General features: G+C 43.3%; 2 protein-coding genes and 1 long non-coding RNA gene across 6 annotated transcripts; 2 read left to right on the forward strand and 1 right to left on the reverse strand.

Annotated features, from left to right (window-relative positions):
- Positions 1-238: 238 nt before the first annotated feature.
- Positions 239-14324, reverse strand: itga3b (integrin, alpha 3b). 4 transcript variants are annotated; one of them, XM_088360362.1, is made up of 29 exons: positions 14310-14324; positions 12251-12378; positions 11745-11968; positions 10963-11089; positions 6990-7117; positions 6825-6907; positions 6484-6733; positions 6279-6401; positions 5873-6077; positions 5345-5538; positions 4875-4963; positions 4675-4811; positions 4519-4605; positions 4381-4448; positions 4173-4318; positions 3953-4099; positions 3773-3870; positions 3531-3699; positions 3351-3425; positions 3204-3283; positions 3038-3115; positions 2846-2948; positions 2488-2664; positions 1794-1907; positions 1616-1729; positions 1432-1530; positions 1226-1351; positions 953-1108; positions 239-412 (listed from the first exon to the last, which is right to left on the reverse strand). In XM_088360362.1, exons 3-28 carry the CDS (start codon positions 11908-11910, stop codon positions 998-1000), a joined length of 3294 nt encoding a protein of 1097 aa, XP_088216488.1. In that variant the 5' UTR covers positions 11911-11968; positions 12251-12378; positions 14310-14324; the 3' UTR covers positions 239-412; positions 953-997. The 4 variants fall into 4 exon arrangements, with proteins under 4 accessions (XP_088216488.1, XP_088216490.1, XP_088216491.1 ...); XM_088360364.1 differs by lacking the exons at positions 12251-12378; positions 14310-14324 and having other exon boundaries at positions 11735-11882; XM_088360365.1 differs by lacking the exons at positions 12251-12378; positions 14310-14324 and having other exon boundaries at positions 6990-7058; positions 11735-11873.
- Positions 7896-9340, forward strand: LOC148382469 (uncharacterized). Its single transcript, XR_015854092.1, has 3 exons — positions 7896-8091; positions 8942-9080; positions 9168-9340. It is a non-coding gene; the product is annotated as an uncharacterized LOC148382469 (long non-coding RNA).
- A 2159-nt stretch (positions 14325-16483) lies between the features above and the next one.
- Positions 16484-18538, forward strand: dlx3b (distal-less homeobox 3b). Its single transcript, XM_088359814.1, has 3 exons — positions 16484-16978; positions 17095-17279; positions 17696-18538. Exons 1-3 carry the CDS (start codon positions 16627-16629, stop codon positions 18011-18013), a joined length of 855 nt encoding a protein of 284 aa, XP_088215940.1. The 5' UTR covers positions 16484-16626; the 3' UTR covers positions 18014-18538.
- Positions 18539-19018: the final 480 nt, after the last annotated feature.

Here is a 19018-nt window from a genome sequence, read left to right on the forward strand (position 1 = left end):
CACGGCTTCAATGGGAAAAAAAAGTCATCACGGGGGAATGAAAAGAATAAGAAAACTACCACACCAAATCCTGAACATCAAAACAAGCGGCAATATTCAATTTGCAACACAGCAGTCAGTAAGAATACTAAACAATTACAATCTCTGAGGCAAAAATGTTCCATATATTGCACGGAGAAATTGACAAATTTTTTATCCAAAGTTCCTCCAGACCGGGTCCAGTGTTCTTTGGCCCGTGTGCCAGTCAGTAGTAGAAACGTTGTGTCTCCGTCCAGTTGGTGACCCAATACTTTGGGTGTAGCTCCTCTGGCTGAAATCTCACGTTCAACTGATAGCGATCGGCCTTGCGAAGTTTCACCCCGCGGTGCTTTGGCATTATCCGGTAGTAGAGGGATCGCTTGAAGAATTCAAGCTGGGGAGAAAAGAAGTGACACGAGAGACTAAGGCACAGTGAAGATTTAAAGGCGGCTTGAGAACCACATTTAGGAGATTTAGATTCTTTACAGAGACGGAGCGTCGGGAAAGAGCGAGGGGTGACCCCGACTACCCCCACTCGGGAAAAACGTGGAAAGAAAGCATAAGCAAGGTATACAGAAAACACTCATTCCCATTAGAATGCATGTAATTGCTGAGAGTTTTTAGAGAAAATAATAAAAGTGTTCATTTATTATTATCTTCAAGCTTATTACTGTTTTGAATAAAGGTAAATATTTAAACTTTTTTTTTTTTCTTTTTACACCGAAATTAAATACGAAACATCTTTTTGGTGCATTTTACCAAAACTCTCAGCATTCACACAATGACAAGCAGCTTAAGTTCCAGCCTGAAAAGGAAGCGAGGAGATGTTAATTGATATTACGACATAATTACGCAGAAGCGAAGGCGTCAGAAAGAGCGAGGAGGCCAGACCATCACTAGAAGTTAAATCCATTCATGGCAGGGGTTCTATTACCCAAAAGCCCCACTGGTGTGTGCAGTTGTGGACCCATAGTGGGTCTCAGTAGTCCTCAGTCAGCCTCTCTGTCTCAGAGGGCTGGATCTTCATCTCAGCCTTCTGGGCTTTGGCCTCATACATCTCCCTCCTGCTGGCCCTCTGGAAGAAGCCACACTGCATGGAGGTGGACGTGAAAAAGTTAGACTCGATCGGGCCGTGCGAGTGTCCGGGAAGTTTTGAGGACTAGGTCAGTGGTGTGCTAGGTCCACTTGATAGACAGGGTGGGCTCACCTTCCAAAGTATAAGAATGATGATTCCTAGAAGTAGAACGCCCGCTACGATGGCAGAGATGATGATCCACAGAGGAAGTTCATAAGGAGTCTCCACCCGAGCCTCCGGTTCGATATCCACCGTGAACTACATCCGAATGAAAGACGGCAGACATTTTAAGCCTAGCTGTTAATGACGGTCGATAATTTCGACTTGACGTGCCTTACCAGAGTGCTCTGCCTTTCCATTTTCAGGGTGGGGGTGTCTGTCATGAGTTTCAGTGTGGCTTTACCTACAACTTTGATCCACAAAGCGTTGGCAAAGTCCTGAAAGGCACACATCATATATTTCTATCTTTGTTACTGCTCTCGTGTAAATATTGATTATTATTGTTGTAGCTGATGAAAGTACCTCCAGCATGGTGCTGTTCCATAAACGAGCACGGACGTGAATCTTGGCTGAATTGGTCATGTTCAACAAAGGACACGTAAAGGTCACGCATCTCGCCGTGCCCTTGGAGCATTCCTGAAAAACACAAAGAGGAAACATCAGTACATGAAGAGGGGGGGAACTCACCAAGTCAACTCACCAACAGGTCCGATTGTTTTCGCGGCGTGAGCAGCGAGAGGGTCGCTCGCGGCTCTATCGTCTGATCGTCCGACTCAATCTGCCTTTTGACGCGTTTCGCTGCATTTTCTGACAACTGCAAAAGGAACGTGGGGAAGGAAGCAGAGCAGACGGAGACATGACATCAGAAACTAAATGAATGGCTTTGATGAAGCCATCAACCTCTCAGAATAGCATCCCAACTTCTATTTTCGATTTTGCGGCCCAGGGAGGCTCAAATGTGGTGAATCGGACATTGTTCCCCGAAGGACTTTAACACAGGCTTTTGCATATGAAGCACTTTCAAAACCACTGCTCAGACAGGCGCACCACTGCTATTAACACATCATGCATGCGGTGGGATTGCAGAGTGGAAACATCTCACACCGGCCACTACATTAGGCACACCTGCATCTCATAATCAGGATGTCTTTCTACGAGATAGTCCTAGCTAATAGGAAAGTAGTAATTAACATCACTGTATGCTGTGAATGCTACATCTAATATGTTGGGGAGAAGCTAACTTTAGCCTGGGTTGTTAGTGGAAATCAAATCTTCTCAAAGCTATCTATGTTTAAAGGGTGATGTTGTAAAATGAGTTTGACACTGTGTTTGAAATCCAGATTCAAGGCTGGATGAATGATACACAGGCATAAAGCTTAAAAAAGGAAGCTCACGGTTAAGTTCAACGGGTTGATGACGTCTCCAGGCGGTCGACATTCGCTCTGGGACTGAGTCTGAATGGTAATCTGAGTCAGGTACAAGAGCCACTTCCCGTTGGATGCCTCAAAGGGCCACTCAAACTCCACAGCCAGGGTCCCCAAGTCCCCTAAGGGCGGCCCCCTCATGTTAACCTAGTGATAGAGGCAAAAAAAGAAAGCCATGAAGTGAATGTACAGCCACAGTTCCTCTTGAGCCCTAAATAGCATCCACCCCCGCATACGGCCATGACTTGTTTCCTCAAAATAATATTAACCATCTGACAGTCCAAGGCGTCAACGAGGGAGTAGAGCTGAGTGGTTGAGGGTGACTCACATTGAAGGTGAACTCAAGTAGACTTCCCACGTTGCTGCTATTCACCATGGCCGACTCGCCCATCACCGTGCCGCCAAATTTAGTCTGGATGAGTGCATTTACACTACACGGAAAGAGGTAAAAAAATAAAAATGGGGAAAAAAAATAGATAAAAATAAAGATTTTTTTTTTCTTTTGTTGTATTCGACTCACATAGAGAAGGAGGGGAGGATGGTATTCTCAATCAGCAGGCTGACTGGCACAGGAAACAGGTCGTTCTGCTCACTGAGACTAAAGAAACCAATCAAATGACAGCGCTTCATTCAAGCCTTTCTCATTTTTATCATTATTATCATAGCGTCGATATTTAAGCCCTTACGTCGACAGCAGCAGCTGAGTTTGGATCTCCTGCGTGTACAAATCTATGCCTGATGTCTCCAACCACAAGGTGAGTGATACCTGTTGAAAAAAATGGTTTTATTTTCAGAAGATGCCAAAAAAATAGTTCAAGAAATCCCAGACGCACCTTTTCCTTGCCTTTGAGTGGATTACCCAATTCACAAAGGACGGTGCCGTCATAGCGACATTCAACATCATGATCCTAAACAAAAAAAAAAAGAATTATTTAGATTTAAATATAAACATATGCATGCCTATGTGTGTAAGTGTTGCTACGATGTCATCTGCTGCCCCCTGTTGACCATACCTGGGACCTGACGGCAGAGTATTTGAGCGCATCGGGGATGGTGACGTTGAGCGTGGCCTGGTGGGCGTCCTCAGCCAGCTTTCCTCTTGTGGGAAAGTTAGTCACCTCCACAATCAGCTTTATTATCTTCATACTGCTGCTAAACTGGAGGATTTGGGATTTCTCCTTCCTGGGAACAGGAACCAAGATGAAGCTTCCATTTTATTTTCACTGGAATTCAAATTATTCTTTTTTTTTGTCACCGTGGAAAGGTGTTTTCCTTATTGTCGGCAAAATGGGCCGTCAGCTGCAGGTTGCTGGTGCACTTGTTGTCGGAGCCGCACTCCTTCTGGAAGTTAATCTGGTAACAAAGCAGATTTGAGATTGAGAATGCATGCGGTAGCATTAGTGTAATACGACCTTGTATGCACTTTGAACCTTACCTCACTTCTTTGGGTGAGTTTCTGGCCTTGACTGAGAATGGCAAAGGAGTCCAGGTTCTGAATAGCGCGTCTTGGTTTGGCTTTTTGTTCATCTAAGGACATGTTGAGGGAAAAGACCACTGGCTCCAGTTTGTCCCTCACAGGGTTCTTAAAAAGCAATTTTTAAAATGACAATCTATATCAAAATGATCTCATTCTGAGAACCATATAAAGAACGTACCACAACAGTCAAGTTGAGTTCATGACACTGAATTTGTGAGTCTGGCAGGGTCAACAGGCCCGTATACGTGTCATCACCGTTTTTCTGGAAACGAACCCGGGGGCTCCTTCTCCTATCAGTGTCGGCCTCCACTGTGTACTTCACCACTGCCACGTGATCAAAAAGTGTGTTTATGTTCAAGTGAGACACACAATCATTTGTGACTTACCGATGTTTTTCTTGAAGTTTCTGTTGCCGTTACTTAAGGTGAAAGACACGCAGATAGTGGCCATGATGCTGGGAAAGAAAGAAATTCAAATGTATTAAAACACTTCAAAGATCCACTTTGACCTTGACGCTCGCTCACCATGGTGAACTCCCTTGGCACTGATTAGGATCCACAATCTTTGGCTCCACATTGAAGTCCGTAGTTAAGTGGACAACAGGCCGAGTCCTGTCATAAATAAATAACAACAAATAATCAGGATAAATATTTAACATCACCTTTATACAAATATCCCACCTTAGCAGGGCGATGCGGTCGTCCAGGGAGCCCACCAAAATGTCAGGGTAGCTGTTGTCATCCATGTCCATGCCTCCATTGATGGAGTAGCCAAACGTTTGGAATCCTCCACCAGCCACCGACTTGCCCTCGATCACCTTTTGAGGGCAGATAAAATGTTGACAGTGGGCATGAAGAGCTTGAAGTGTTCTCCACATTACCTGGCTGGGTTGTGCCGAGACTCCCTCTTTACTTCCCATCCAGATATAAACCTTGCCCGTGCCGTGGAATGGAGCTCCCACGGCAAAGTCTGCAGATAGAAAGACATGTAATGACAGTGAAAGGCCAGTAGAGGGCAGTTTGACACTGTTATGCACAGGTTAATGCTCCACTAGCCGTTTTAAATTAATTATGCTGTATGGCGTATTAAATAATGAAATTGTTTATTTTGATTTTACATAATATTTAAAATATTTACTATGCTGAACCATTTATTTAATAAAATTACACAGGACGTGTTCAATTAACCAATCAATTTTTAATTTTACTATTTTATGTTTACAAAAAAAAGTAAAATTTTGTTTTAATACCACAGTAAGATGTTAATTGCTTTTAATTTGGCATCATTAATCTAATTAAATTTTTATTTTTTTTTCCACAATAAATTATTTAATAAATTTAATCTGCTCGCCTTGGAATCCGTCCTGGTTGATGTCACCAATGGCGGCCACTGCGTTGCCAAATGCGGAGGATGCGGGGCCCTTAAGCACCATAGGAGAAACGTTCTGGAAGGAGCCATTCTCATTCATATAGATATAAACGGCTCCTCCTTCATCCTTCTTGCGGTCAAAGTAAAACGGGGCGCCAACAATTAAGTCGTTCCAACTGCAAACACAGGAAAAGAAAAATCTGCCTTAGAATGTCAATTTTTGTGCCCAACTGTCAGCCTCCATAAAGTTTGATTCATGCATGAAAAGAAGAGGCAGAAGGTGATTTGGCCATGATATCATAGCAAACACCTTGAACGAGCTGCTGACAGCTTTTCAACTCTGCTTAGATGTACTTCAGTGCACATTCCGCATAACACGACAGGTCACGGCCATGAAGCAGTGTGGCGGCTGGCTTTGAGAGCCAAAAGATAACATGACTGCAAGATCAACCACGTCTGGAACTTTTTGGTAACATGTAGATCAAATATTGTGATTTTATAACCACATACTTGTCATTATTGAGATCGGTGACAGCCAGACTGCTTCCAAAATACGAGCCCACTTGTTCACCCGGGATGATGAGCGCCGTCTCGATGTTGTTGTCAGTCTTCACCCCGAGAACCACGGAACCCTTGGACTCATACCTGGGGGATCCCGTCACCACTGTGTAGTCGTTAATACTCAGCAGGCGCTTCTCTTCAAGGACGGAATAACCTGCAGGGCAAAGATTTTAAATTGGACCTATATATAAAACTCCAGGGTGTAATAATAATAGTAATTATTTGTGTTTCATTACAAAAAAAAGAAAAAAAGGCTTAGAGCGGATCCTTGATGCACCTCAGTAAATTTCCTAATTGAGCTATAATGACTTTAAAAAAAAATTCAAATTACCAGACCTATGAAACAAACATTTACCCATATAGTAGAGTTTATTTTGTTTTTTCAGATTATATTGTTGTTTCAGAGAGCCAAAGTCTTTTTCGATGGAGTCCCAGGAATTGGCAGGATCAGGATTTCTCCATATAACATGTACATTTCCTAGAGGAAACAGAAAAAAGTTATTCTTCATGCAAAACACTGTGAGATTAATCCATTTTGTTCCCGGCCGGCCGGGACTCACCTTGCCACAAGTAGCTGCCCGGGCTGCCCATGTAGATCTCGTCTTCCGTCATGCCGCCCGAGATGCCCATGTTGCACATGCCTTCGTCTTCCATATCAGAAGTGGGGTCGCACACCTCGTAGGTGTGAGTCTGCCAGTCGTCATTGAGGTCAAAGGTCAGGTCGTTGCTCCTCACGTAGCACTTTCCGATCATCCGCCGCTGCTCCCCTGAGCCACTTCCGAAGATCTTGACGTAGCGATGGCCGCAAGCCTGCACACCAAAGAACACACACAAGTGTATGGACACCGTGATTTTGTGACTGCATTGAATGGGAGACAATAAAAGATGGCCGCCGTCTCACCAGTACGCGTCCGGATGACTGGATTCTCTGGCTGGCCACAGTCACGCCGAGCCACATGCCCTCCACCATCTCCGACGGGTCAGCTGTAAATGCGTCAAAAAAGCGACACTATTAAAAAGCCGCTTGTCAATCATGTCCTTGATGGTAACTCTTCTCCTTACTCACTCGAGCTGACCAGGTCTATTCTGGAACAGTCCGAGGCGTCCGTGGTTATGGGGCAGGAGTAGACAGCACCTGTTTCATTGACATTTGTCAGCGATAAGGATTTCTCTTTGGGCGCTCCTGCGAGAAGCCTGGACACACACACACAAGCAGACACACACAGAGTTGCAGATAAAGATGACAAGATTACATCGCAGTCTTGTCATGGTGTATGATTGTATACAAAGACGATGGCAGCGTGAAAAATGAGCCACGTGCAGAAAAGTACAACCTCACGAAGGGTTGGCAAAACTGGATTATTTGGAGAAAAAAAACTGAATGGCATGTGAAAATCTTTTTGCCGTGTACATTCTGACACGCCTTTTAACACAGCGACCTTTGAAATGGTGGTGGACACGCAATTGACCGACATCCCCACATTTATTATCTGCAGGAAGAAAGCGAGGACAAACCTGTTTATGGTGGCTGATCTGTTTCATCATGCGTGGAGGGAGGAAAAAAGTCAAGCGACCAAAGTGAGATGTCTGTTTGCAGTTTCAAAAAAAAAAAAAAAAAGCCCCCAGCGACACCTGCAATCTTATCAGCAAAAGCTAGACACAACTACGTCCTCTCCAAAGTCTTTTGTCGGAAAAGACAGATCTATTTTTTTTTTTTTTAGATTACAAAGCAATAAAACGCAAAAAGGAATTTTAATGCAAACACGTTCCAACTATCCTGTCACTACCACAAGAAGGATATGATCAGCCCTGAAACAATTATCTGGCCTTGGCGATGACAACTACCTGGAGCCAAGATGGCCACCAGTGTTGATTGGAGTGTCCGATAAATGAGATTCCATGAACGTTTGTAGACATTGCTGAGTTACAGAATGTAGGGAATCCACGTTCAGTGTTGAAAACATTTCTCCTGTTATTGACACCACCGAGCTAATGTAACACACAAAATAGCAATAAACAACTTCCAGAGCTGTCCTGACTCAGCCATGACGACGGCAAGTCAAACAATGAATGTTTGCCTCCCTTGCCAGCTCATCACCTCCTCATAAAGACACTGACAAGAGCTCACGGGAGGGATGGCGAGCGGGCACCGAGCGCCTGCATTCCAAGTGAGTATACGAGACGTGTTGAAATCTGCCCTCTGCTACTCAGCAAGTGACTTGAACTACATTTATTGTGGCTTACACGCCCAGATGAGGTGAGAGTGGCTGCATTCTTCACATCCCGACTAGGAGGACACCATTTATATAGCAGTCGTGACCATTCTTACTACCCAGGGCTCGACCCATCAATCAGCCGCACTCGGATGTGACCTCGGCCCCGTCGTATAAACATGTCGACGTGCTCCGAACTCTTCTATTATCTAATAACACAACAAAAAGCTACTAAGCAAAGACGGAAATCAGAACGCTTCCACTCGGCGAAGACTTGACTCCGTGTAACTGTGTCATAAATACACACATTGCTAGCCGACCAGTCGAAACAACACACTGTGTACACCTGACTCACACATGAACTGGCAATGGACAGTGACAACCTTCAAGAATTAAAATGGACCTGTAGAAAAATAAAATAAAATTGTATGGTTCGAAATGATGATCACTGATTCTGATGTTACGTCACACAATGCTGAAATATGAAAACGTGAACAGGAAGTTGGCAAGAGTGTGAAAACCTCTTGGCTCGGAGTGAACGATACAATCTTCATAGTCATTCAATTCAATTGAAGGTCAGGCACACAATAACAAGGGATTATCGCGCAGACAGCGGCCTTCAACCACAAAAATGTAATCTTTCCAGTCATCCGCTAACAAAATAAACTGAGCGGGATGGAAGAGAGCTCATAAAGTGTGGACACCTTTGAATCAAATAAAATGAATCACATCCAATGACAACAAAAAATGTGTTGTTCCCACCTTGTCAAACGCTAACTCAGCTGGTCAAACATCCTGTTTGCAGCCCACCATCTGCCACCGGTGAAACAAACTCATTTCGAAGCCGGAGCGACAAATGAAACGCGGCACGGCAACCGACTAACGAGTTGACAGAACCGTGTGTAAGCCAACACTCGTTTCAAGGATGAAAAATGGTCTGAGAGGTATTGAAGCATATAGTTTTTCTAGTGACAGGTGACCCTCATCCACCCGGAGGCCAGCTAACTTACACCGGCTTCTTTTCCGCACAGGAGCAAAAAAAGGAAAAGGATCTCTTACGGCTCTGCAGGTAGCCGTAATGAAAGCCCCAGACTGAGAGAATCTTCTCTGTGGAGAATAGCAGGAGGTGCAACATCCTGCTGGGATCCATTTCAGCAAGTTATTAGAGGCCGTCGTTCAGTTGGGACGCAAACATGGACACACACAATAAATAGGGAGCCTTTTACCATGAGCTTGTTTGTGTTTGTAAAGCTTAGTTTGACCTGCTTAATCTGTTCTCACAGTAAAAAAAAAAAAAAAAAAAAGGGGGGGGCGGCACCAGCTAATTAAATGGCGGACTTTTACGGCCCGGGGCGGATAAAGTCAGACAGGTGGAAAAAAAAGCCCCAAAATTTTCAATTTGGAATTTAATTGGAGATTTTTTGGGGGGGTCTTGATGACAAATTGAAAGAATGGTCTCTGCTAGGAAATGGAGTGAATTCCCGACAGATCATCACCATGACTCCTGTCTTGTCTCAACCTGAAACCTGGCAGGTTGTGACTGTGCACAGAAGGCTAATACATTCCACACATACCGTGGGGTCAGGGAACTGGAAGAGCCAATAGGTGGCCAGCTGACTGCCCGGTCCCTCCTCCTGGCTACAAAAGAGAACAAAAAAAGCCCACCAAGGAGACTTGAATAGGCGACTGCTAGTGGACCTGTACAATCCAGCCTCAGGTAGTTCGACTTTGACTTCAAGCTAGTCCAAAAACTGTCCCCACAGAGCCAATATACTAGATTCAAGCTAATTGCTTAACGGTGTCAAGGGTTCATTGCATTTACTTTATTGCCAAAGTGGGAGTGTCGGTCGTGTCTTGACTTTCATCCCGTCTGACTCATGCCCACTTTTAAGTGGTAGGACTTGTTGAAGCTGGTTCATGCGCTTGTATTTTTTTAAAAGTGCACTCAATAGGATGAAATTAAAAACAAGTGTCATCATATATTTAGTCGGAGGAGTTGCTGGAGACCCTCCTCTGTGCAACTAGCATGTGGTCCACTTCTTGAGTGTCAGTCCACTGAGGATGTGTGTGACTCGATCGATGGCATGTCATATGGACACTGCTCTTCATTCTTCTCCCACTAATGCACATCTTTGTCCCGCTTCACTGAGATGAGACAGTGATGCTAATAATCTTCCGCTCGGAAAGGCAATGTGTATCGGTTTGCCACTTTTTGTCGACTCTTCAAAGTGGAGGCGGGACGTAGATAACAGTAGGGGGCACTGTAATTGACCGGGGTTCAGGTTCTGACATTAAATAAACAATGACATGATTCATTTGGAAGAATAGTGTGCATGTCTCTCACACTTTAGAAAGTATGGTGGCTTTTATTTCAAAGAGGATAAAGAATATATACCTGTGAGTATTGTCGCACAGGTTACACATTACGTTTGTGTGGACTCCAGAATGGCTGAATATGCACAAAGAGGAGCTAAATACACACTAAGACACGCAGACACTCCACTTTGCCTGAGGCGGGACAATTTACCGAGCCCAGCTGTTTTACCTGCAGCTACGTAAAAAAAATCTCACCCAAATGAAGTCATTTAAGCAATTTAAACCTTAAAACGGCCCATTGTTTTTTCTTAATTATATATTTCAATAATTTAGAAACAGAGAATGTTTTTTTCTCACAATAGTTTAGTAGTGGAAAAGAATATGGCTGCTTTTCTATGTGCTCAGTCAGCTGTAAGGCGGTAGTATCTGGTTCCGCCCACTGGGTCAAAGCAGGTGTCAGTTGTTTCCAAGCCATCAAACCAGAAAAAAAAAAAAAAAAAAGCAACTTACAGGTATTTCCTGGAGCCCTCCGTCTGTTCATGCATGGCTACAGACAATCCAAAGAAGCTCCCTTTGGTTTTTCCTTCTTTGATCACCGGGAAGCGCTCGTCCACGTTGAATCCACGGCACGCGGGAGCTGCGTGGACAAAAAGCAGCAATGTGCAAAAAAGTAGCCTCGGGGTCATTTTGTTTGTTTGGAGCGGCAGGTCCTCGCCGATAGGTAAAAGACAGCAGGGACCTCCCAACGCAATAGCTACAATCCCGACGCGCGCTCGCACACTCATTGAGAAGGTGAGCGCTTGCTCGCTCTCTCTCCCCCCTCCCTTCTCTCTCTCTCTCTCGCTCTCCCACTAATACCCAAGCGGCCCACCTCCACATGAGCTCTGTGCCTCTGCCCACCTATCGGCCGCACAAGTGATTAAACCCTTAATCCCCTAACAGAGAACTTGATGGGGGCAGCCAAAGTTTTTTTCTGACTCAAAAACCCGTCTACATTTCTAGATTGATTATCAACACAACATGGCAGTGTGTACACTGGTAACATCTTGAATGCAATCCAGTCCCACGTGAACAGACGTGGAATGTAATTTGCAATTTACTGTATCTCCCAGTTTCCTGTCTTTCTTTTTTTCACAGACAGAAGAAATAATCTTTAATTGAGGTTAAGTCTCTTGCTTGCAACACCTTCCTGCTCACTTATGAATTTTAATCCGCAATAACTAGAGGAGGGAGAATAATAAAGCCAGTAGGACATTAGATGAATGTGAAACACAGCACGCACTCTCGCTCACCGACTCGTCGCCCCTCCGCGATGACATAGGCGGCCGTTGCCATGGCGCCGGTGGTTGCTATGAAGCCAGTATGTTCTGGACAACAGGAAGACAGCGTGGCCCGTTTAAACTTCAACCAGGAGTCTCGCTGGGCTCGGATGACCTTTTCACAGGAATCAAACTTCATTTTGCGAAGCGAGCCCGTCACTTGTTGCGGCCTAATGGCGATCAAATGCGGGTCGAGACTGCAACACAAACAGAATTTCAGGCATCGTGCAGTCAGTATTCTTCGCTTGTAACTCGATCAGGCTGACATGGATGAAATCGAATTGCAGGAGAAAATCATCAAAGATTAATGTGCTCAATCTAATAATTTGCCAGTTCCTTCTTGGTTTGCATACAATGAGATTAGAGCAAGGTGAAATGCATTTTGCACAGGTTCTTAAAGATTCTGGGAGTCCTTGAGTTGAGATAATTTTTTTTCATAATCCGAACGCCAATTAAACTTGTATTTTTGGGATTCTCACAAGGTCTCTCACTTGCTCTTCAGGTCTCGGGTTTGCGAAAAGCCAGGAATGTTTAGCCTGAGGAGGAAGGTGTGGCTCGGAACTCTCCCACTGTCCAGTGGCACCTGTTTTTGGGTTTAGCTTTGGGCCTGACGGAAAAAGAGAGCTGGGAGTCAGTGGGACACACTCAGCATGTTGTGGAAACAAAACATCTTGTGTTATTACTACAGTACAAGGTACAAGTCAGACCATAAAAACAATCTCAGGGTCAACATTTTTCTGGTTACAAATGAACAGTTTCCAATTTAAATAAATAAATCCTTGACCAATAAATTAGGATTTATTTATTTATCATAAGAGGTTTTGAGGAAAAGGCATATTTATTTTTCAGCAGCACAAATCTAGAAAGGAAATCCAATGTTTTCTCAAGATGAAACCCTCAGTCGGCAAATACAAAAAGAACAAGGCCCTAGAATTGAACCCTGTGGATCCCCTAAAGAACAACACACTTTGAAGATCACAGTCAGTTTTCAACACTTATAGCTCATATTTGGGTATAATTGTAACTTTTTAGACTATTTTCTAATATAAAAATGAGGTCAAATGTTTGGTTTGACACAAAGCGCAAAAACCAGACAATAGTTTCTCTATCTACCTCTGCATTACCAGTGAAAAGAATGTGTCATGAGTTAATGATTTATTGTAAGAAAAAAAAAAAGAAGTGCCATGGTGCTTTGGAGGCGGTGTTTAATGATTAGGGGAGTTGCTCAAGACCAAATTCCTTCTTCTCTTATTCTAAATGAATCACACTGTAGATTGCGAGGGGGAGGTTTTTTTGGGGCTGTGGACAAACTAGGAGAAGGAGTGGGTGGTCATGTCTGTGAAGCATGCCACCATCTTGACCTTTCATTTATTCATCACATGCACTCTCGCCGTGTTCTCGTCACCTTCACATTTTGCTTTATTGAAAGGTCAACGTCGTCGTGGTTGCCTCAGAACTTGATACTTAACAAGGCCAGCGTGAAGCCCACACAATGACTTTACGTCCTGCAATGTTTACTTAAGGTGCAGCTCTAGCAACTTCACGTGTGGGGACAGATTTGGGTCCCATCGCTCACCACTCTTCCTTCAGATCGTTTTTTTTTTTTTTTCTGTGCACCCACTGTGAGGAGCGACTATTCTAGGCTGAAAAAGTCATTAGTCCTCGTGGGTTGTTTTTATCCTGGATGAGCACTTGAAGTCATCATCACCTGCCTGAGAATAACAAATAGTGTTTTTAGTCCCACTTTGCCATATTTCCAAATTGGATGGGGTTTTTTTTCAAAGAGAAAAAAGGGTGGTAGAACGGGAACTCCCAACATGGGCCAAGCTCAGGCATGCCCGGATTGATTGCTAGCTGTTTTCACAAGGCTAGCAAATGACAAGGTGGATGTGTGACTAAAGTACTGGGGGAAAACAAAGTTTCAAATGCCAAGTTAATTTTCACGACATTACTCTTCATACTTGTCTTTAAGATGGGAAGTTTCTCCTGGACAGTGTTACCAAAATGTTCCCAAGTCGCTCGAGAGCAATTACATCTTGTCCCGAGTCGAAACATGCTCAGATTCAGGGTGGAGTTTCCTGAACCACGAGAGAGACAACATCAACAAGAGTCCAAATGTCACCACGGTTACACTATTTTTTTTTGTTTTTACTGGGATAATCCCTAAATGGGATGCTAACAAGGGGGTGAGGGGTCAAGATGTTCCTGGGAACGAAGACCGAGATTAAATTAGCACTCAAGAGAGATGGTTTGGAATTTGTAGAGGTTCCAATAAAGAGAATTTCACGAGGCATTCATCTGGCCGCACCAATGTAGAAGAATACGTAGAGGAACTAAGTGCAATAATTGTAACTCTTGCTTACAGAAGAGTTGAAGTGGCCCGCGAGGGGAGCATTAAGCCGTTGCGGAGATGTTTATGTCACGCTTGTTTGGACAGGGCATGACCTTTAACATGTGGATACATACATCTGTCTTCTATTTTGGATCGTGTGGGCAGCTGCAGGGTCCTGGCTGGAACACTCAATGCAAAAGTCTTACCTGGACCTCTGATCCGGATCACTGCGGAACACACGAGCCACCTGAGAAGAGAAAAAGAATTCTGTTTAATTAGAAGCTCCTCGTTTTATCTCGGGTCAGAAGGGGGTGATGAGGGGGTGGTGAAGAAGAGCGATAACACCCCCCCACACACACACACACACTCAGCAGAGAGCCTGACTCCCATTCAATCAGATCAACTTCAACTAGCCCGTGGCCATTCATTACCAGGACTCGCTTGAAGTTTTCAAAGGGCGAAGGAATTGTGTCGGAGTATAGGAAGCAATTGTGTGGCCGTCATCCGCTCGTAATTGCAACGTGTAAACATCCTGGATTCTGCGTAGTATGCGGATTATTAAAGATTACTTATTTTTCAATAAAACAATAAAAGACAGGTGCAAGGAATTTATGTTATGACGCAATATGTGTTCAGTACTTCCCCATAATAACTGTCTTCTATAAGCCCCTCATATGGCGCAATAAAACCTGCTGCCATATTTTTACCTGCAGGCCGAGTATGAGAGAGCCTGAAGGAGATGCAATTGAAAGTGGAATGCAGAAGGTTGGGATTTGAAAAAAAAAAGAAATGGGAGGAGAGAGAGAGATTTTTTTCCCCAGTGGAATTTTTGATAACTATAGTCTTTATCGTTCAAGGTCGTGTGAATATGGTTGGACTGTGTTTTTAGGGGGGGGGGGTCAAATGAGAGTAATCATCTGCCCGTTGAAGGTTCAATTAATAGTTGTTTTAATAGTTTTAGGGTTTTGCTTTTTGCTTATTTAATTTATGAACTTAAGTTAGTTTCAGAATGAATGCATTGTTTGGCTTGGCGCATTGGTTCAACTCTATATTTGGTTCATTTGCGCCATCTACTGGATATGACTGTGAATGGGCACTTAAATTTTCTGTGACGTGACTTTACTGTTTTTATTTATTATTATTTATTATTATTTATTATTTATTATTATATTTTATTTTATTTTTAGATATCGCCATCAATATTTTCTCTTCGGGTCGGATTGCACATTATTTTTTTTAATGATACATGACATTAAACCTAGAAGTAAAATTTTCTAAAATTTAAAGACTACTCAACAAATGTTTGGGATGTTGGTTGGTTTTACCGCATAATCCAAAATAGTTCCTAGATGTGGATAACAGGTCCATGGCACCTGCACAAGAAGATCACTTTCGAACACCGAACTATAATTAATGACGCAAACATGCTCCACTCCATGTGAAGTTGCACTGCGCTAATCTACCAACAGAGGGCGTTAGAGTATCATGAAAGAGTTGACAAAGCAACACGTAATGATTGTTGTTCTTTAGAAATAATGGACGAGATTATTAAGAAAAAGAGTGCCGAGTGTGTTACATTTAAGTATAATTTATCTAATTTACGCACATAAAATAAAATTATATTCATCACATTTAGTAGAGTGCGCTGCAGGTCAGAATTTCACCATGAAAATAACAATAGAACTCAGAATTAAATTTAGCTTTAAATATTATTAGCTAAACTCAATCAACAGTATATAACCATTCCACCTTTTTAACACGTCCATTTGACCCACCCACACCCCAGAAAAAAAGCAAAACACACACCCGGCACACTGCAGAGGAATTCACCCTGGGGGATGCATCAGCTGAAGACCTTTTTTTTTCTTTTTTTCTTTTTTTTTTAACCTATCCTTCCTATCTCGCTTTTTCTCACTCCTGCAGTTGACTCTCGGGCCTCTCCAAACACTTTTGAATGACAATACCAGGCAGCAGGGAGCCTTTTCATTTAAATGAACTCAAGTGTGATGTCCTGGAAAAACATTGCATAAAAACATTAAGGAGACAGTCTGGTGATGGGATTAGTCTCTTAAAAAACAAACAAGAACATGCTACTACCTTTAAAGTTGTGAAAATGAAATACAGAATTAGTGTAGTTGCAGGTTGGATGGAGTCTCAAAAGAACTTCAAATGTTGTGATTTCTCACCGCGAACAGGTAAATGCAAATGCATCACTAAAAACTAAAAAATTCAAGACAGTGAGGTTTGCGTGCGGGCGTGCTTGACTTGAAGCCTGCAGGGAGGGGGGGAGTAGTGTGGGGTAGTGGTGGAGGGTGCAGTGGAGCCAATAGGAGCGCAGCATCCCACCCATTTCTCTATAACTTCATGTCACAGACACCCAGTCATGCCACAAGCAAGTTCTTGCAGCTACAAGACTTTAAGTGGACTTTGCCCCTGAAAGAAGCTCTCTTCCTTCATCCACGCGTGGATTTATCCCAGCGAGGGAGTCCCCCCTCCCAACCCAACCCCCCCTTCCACACAAGCATGAGTACCGAGCAGCTCTACGAGAAGAAAATCTCCAGTATTCTGACCGACCTTCCCGGATCTATGAGCTCCCACCCGAGCTCCAAGGACTCTCCGACTCTGCCTGAGTCCTCCGTGACGGACATGGGCTACTACAGCGCGGCGCAGTCGGCCCACGGCCATCCCGAGTACTACCAGGGTCAAGCGTACGGACAACCCATGAACTCTTACCATCATCACCACCAGTTTAACCTGAATGGAATGGGAGCCGCTGGAGTGTATGCTACCAAATCAGAGTACCCTTACACGAACAGCTACAGACAGTATGGACATTATAACAGAGATCACCTGCAGGCGTCACCTCCCAGTTCAGGTAAGGAAATGACCACTGAAAAGAAAAAAAAAAAATGCATGTTTAGTGGTTCACAAGAGCTGATTATTATTATTTCCATTTAAATGTGATTCCCATTTGTTCCTTTGATATTTTAGTTAAAGAAGAGCCAGAGCCGGAGGTCCGCATGGTGAACGGCAAACCGAAAAAGATCCGCAAACCCCGAACCATCTATTCCAGCTATCAGCTCGCTGCTCTTCAGCGGCGCTTCCAAAAGGCGCAGTACCTGGCTCTGCCCGAGAGAGCCGAACTCGCGGCTCAACTGGGACTGACCCAAACACAGGTAAGATACCCGGAGCAATGTAGAACATTTATTATAAAATAAAATAAAAGAATAAAAAAACAGGGAGGGGGAAAACCTGGATTTCCTGGATGTAAAAATAATAAGAATAATTTTTTTAAAAAAAGTATTTTTTTGGGAAGGGGGGGACTAAAACAGTCATTTAAGTTGAAGCTACAAATACAAAATGAGTTAAGCAAACTTTTGATTTGATCATCTTTAAAGTTGAGGAACTATTAAACTTTTATTTATTTGTTGTCAAATATAGGAAAAACAATCAGCAAAACTTAGCCTTAACTTATAATTTAATCATTTATTGCCTTGACATTTTAGCTTCATTCACTTTTTATTTTTTTAAACAACACTGAGGCTCTTAAACGTGTGCAAACTCATTTTAAAGCATTCCATTTCTCTCTCAGGTCAAGATCTGGTTCCAAAACCGGCGATCCAAATTCAAGAAGCTGTACAAGAACGGCGAGATGCCCCTAGACCACAGCCCCAACGCCAGCGACTCCATGGCGTGTAACTCGCCGCCCTCCCCCGCCGCCTGGGACAGCGGCACCCCCCAAAGCGGCACCCCCCTCAGCCGAGCTCAGGTGCCGCAGCCGGCGCATAGCTCGTCGCCGCCATACATGGACGATTATAGCAACCACTGGTACCAGCAGGGATCCCACCTACAGCATCCGGGCACCGTGCACCACCCCGTCCCGCCACAGAGCGTGGGAGCTGTTTATTAACACGCCAAGACTTTTTTTTTTTTTTTAAATCATCAAGGTCTACCAAAGAATGCATTGAACATTTGGACCGGGAACAAGCCTGAAGATGATCCAGTCATCCATACCAGAACATTTTCTTGTTCCATTCACAAAAAGGGATTTGTGATCACTTGTAGCGACGTATTTAAAGGACATCTGACGTGTTTTTTTTTTAAATAATTTATCACCTCTGTTATATTCCCCATGTTCTTTTTTTGTAACGATATGCAACGTTATTTTTGTTAAAGTGTAACCACGCAATAACAGAAATACTTTCCCTACTTTCAATAACTCATGCCAAGCGTCACATTAATTAAACTCAGGTTATATTTATAAGGATTTGTACAAAGCGTCAAAGGCTGTAAATACGTGTTGATATAGAACCACTATTTTGATCATATTTGTTGGAGCGACACGATTGTGGTTCTCCCTGTAGAAGTCATTTTATATTCATGTCGTTTGCTCACTCGTTGCCTTCTTGTCCTTTGAATAAAAATGTTAATTGCACGTTGTGTTCAGCCCCTTTATGGTGATTTTTTTTTAAATTGTAGTCATTTAATAATATTTAAGTCGTGTGGTTATAAAATATTGTCATATTTTAGTTTGAGGGAAAAAAAAGCAAAATAATAAAACTTTAGATTGTACAGGTGTACCTAATGTAATGTCCGACGAGTGGCCACTCAATTAGAAATGATACTTTAAATCAAAAGCATAGTCATTGTTTTTAGTTGCCCCGTAAATTTAAACGCAGATTCAAAACAACCTCGCTGATGTCACATTTGTTCCTTGCTTTAATTTTTTTTTGTTGAGGGTCAACCTCCTCACTTGACTAGTTGTTGACAGCGCCGAACAATGCTGTTGACGTCAGAAAACGCACAACAACGACAAAAAAGTTTTCCTGATGAGTGTGTTCTGGCAGCATTGACGTGCGCTGCAGTAGGAGGCGACGCAAACGCAGACACGCTGGAGTCGCTCGGTTTTTATTGC

The sequence above is a fragment of the Syngnathus floridae genome, chromosome 18 (genome assembly GCF_059516105.1).
Source record: "Syngnathus floridae isolate MCC-2025c chromosome 18, RoL_Sflo_1.0, whole genome shotgun sequence".
NCBI classification, from domain to species: domain Eukaryota; kingdom Metazoa; phylum Chordata; class Actinopteri; order Syngnathiformes; family Syngnathidae; genus Syngnathus; species Syngnathus floridae.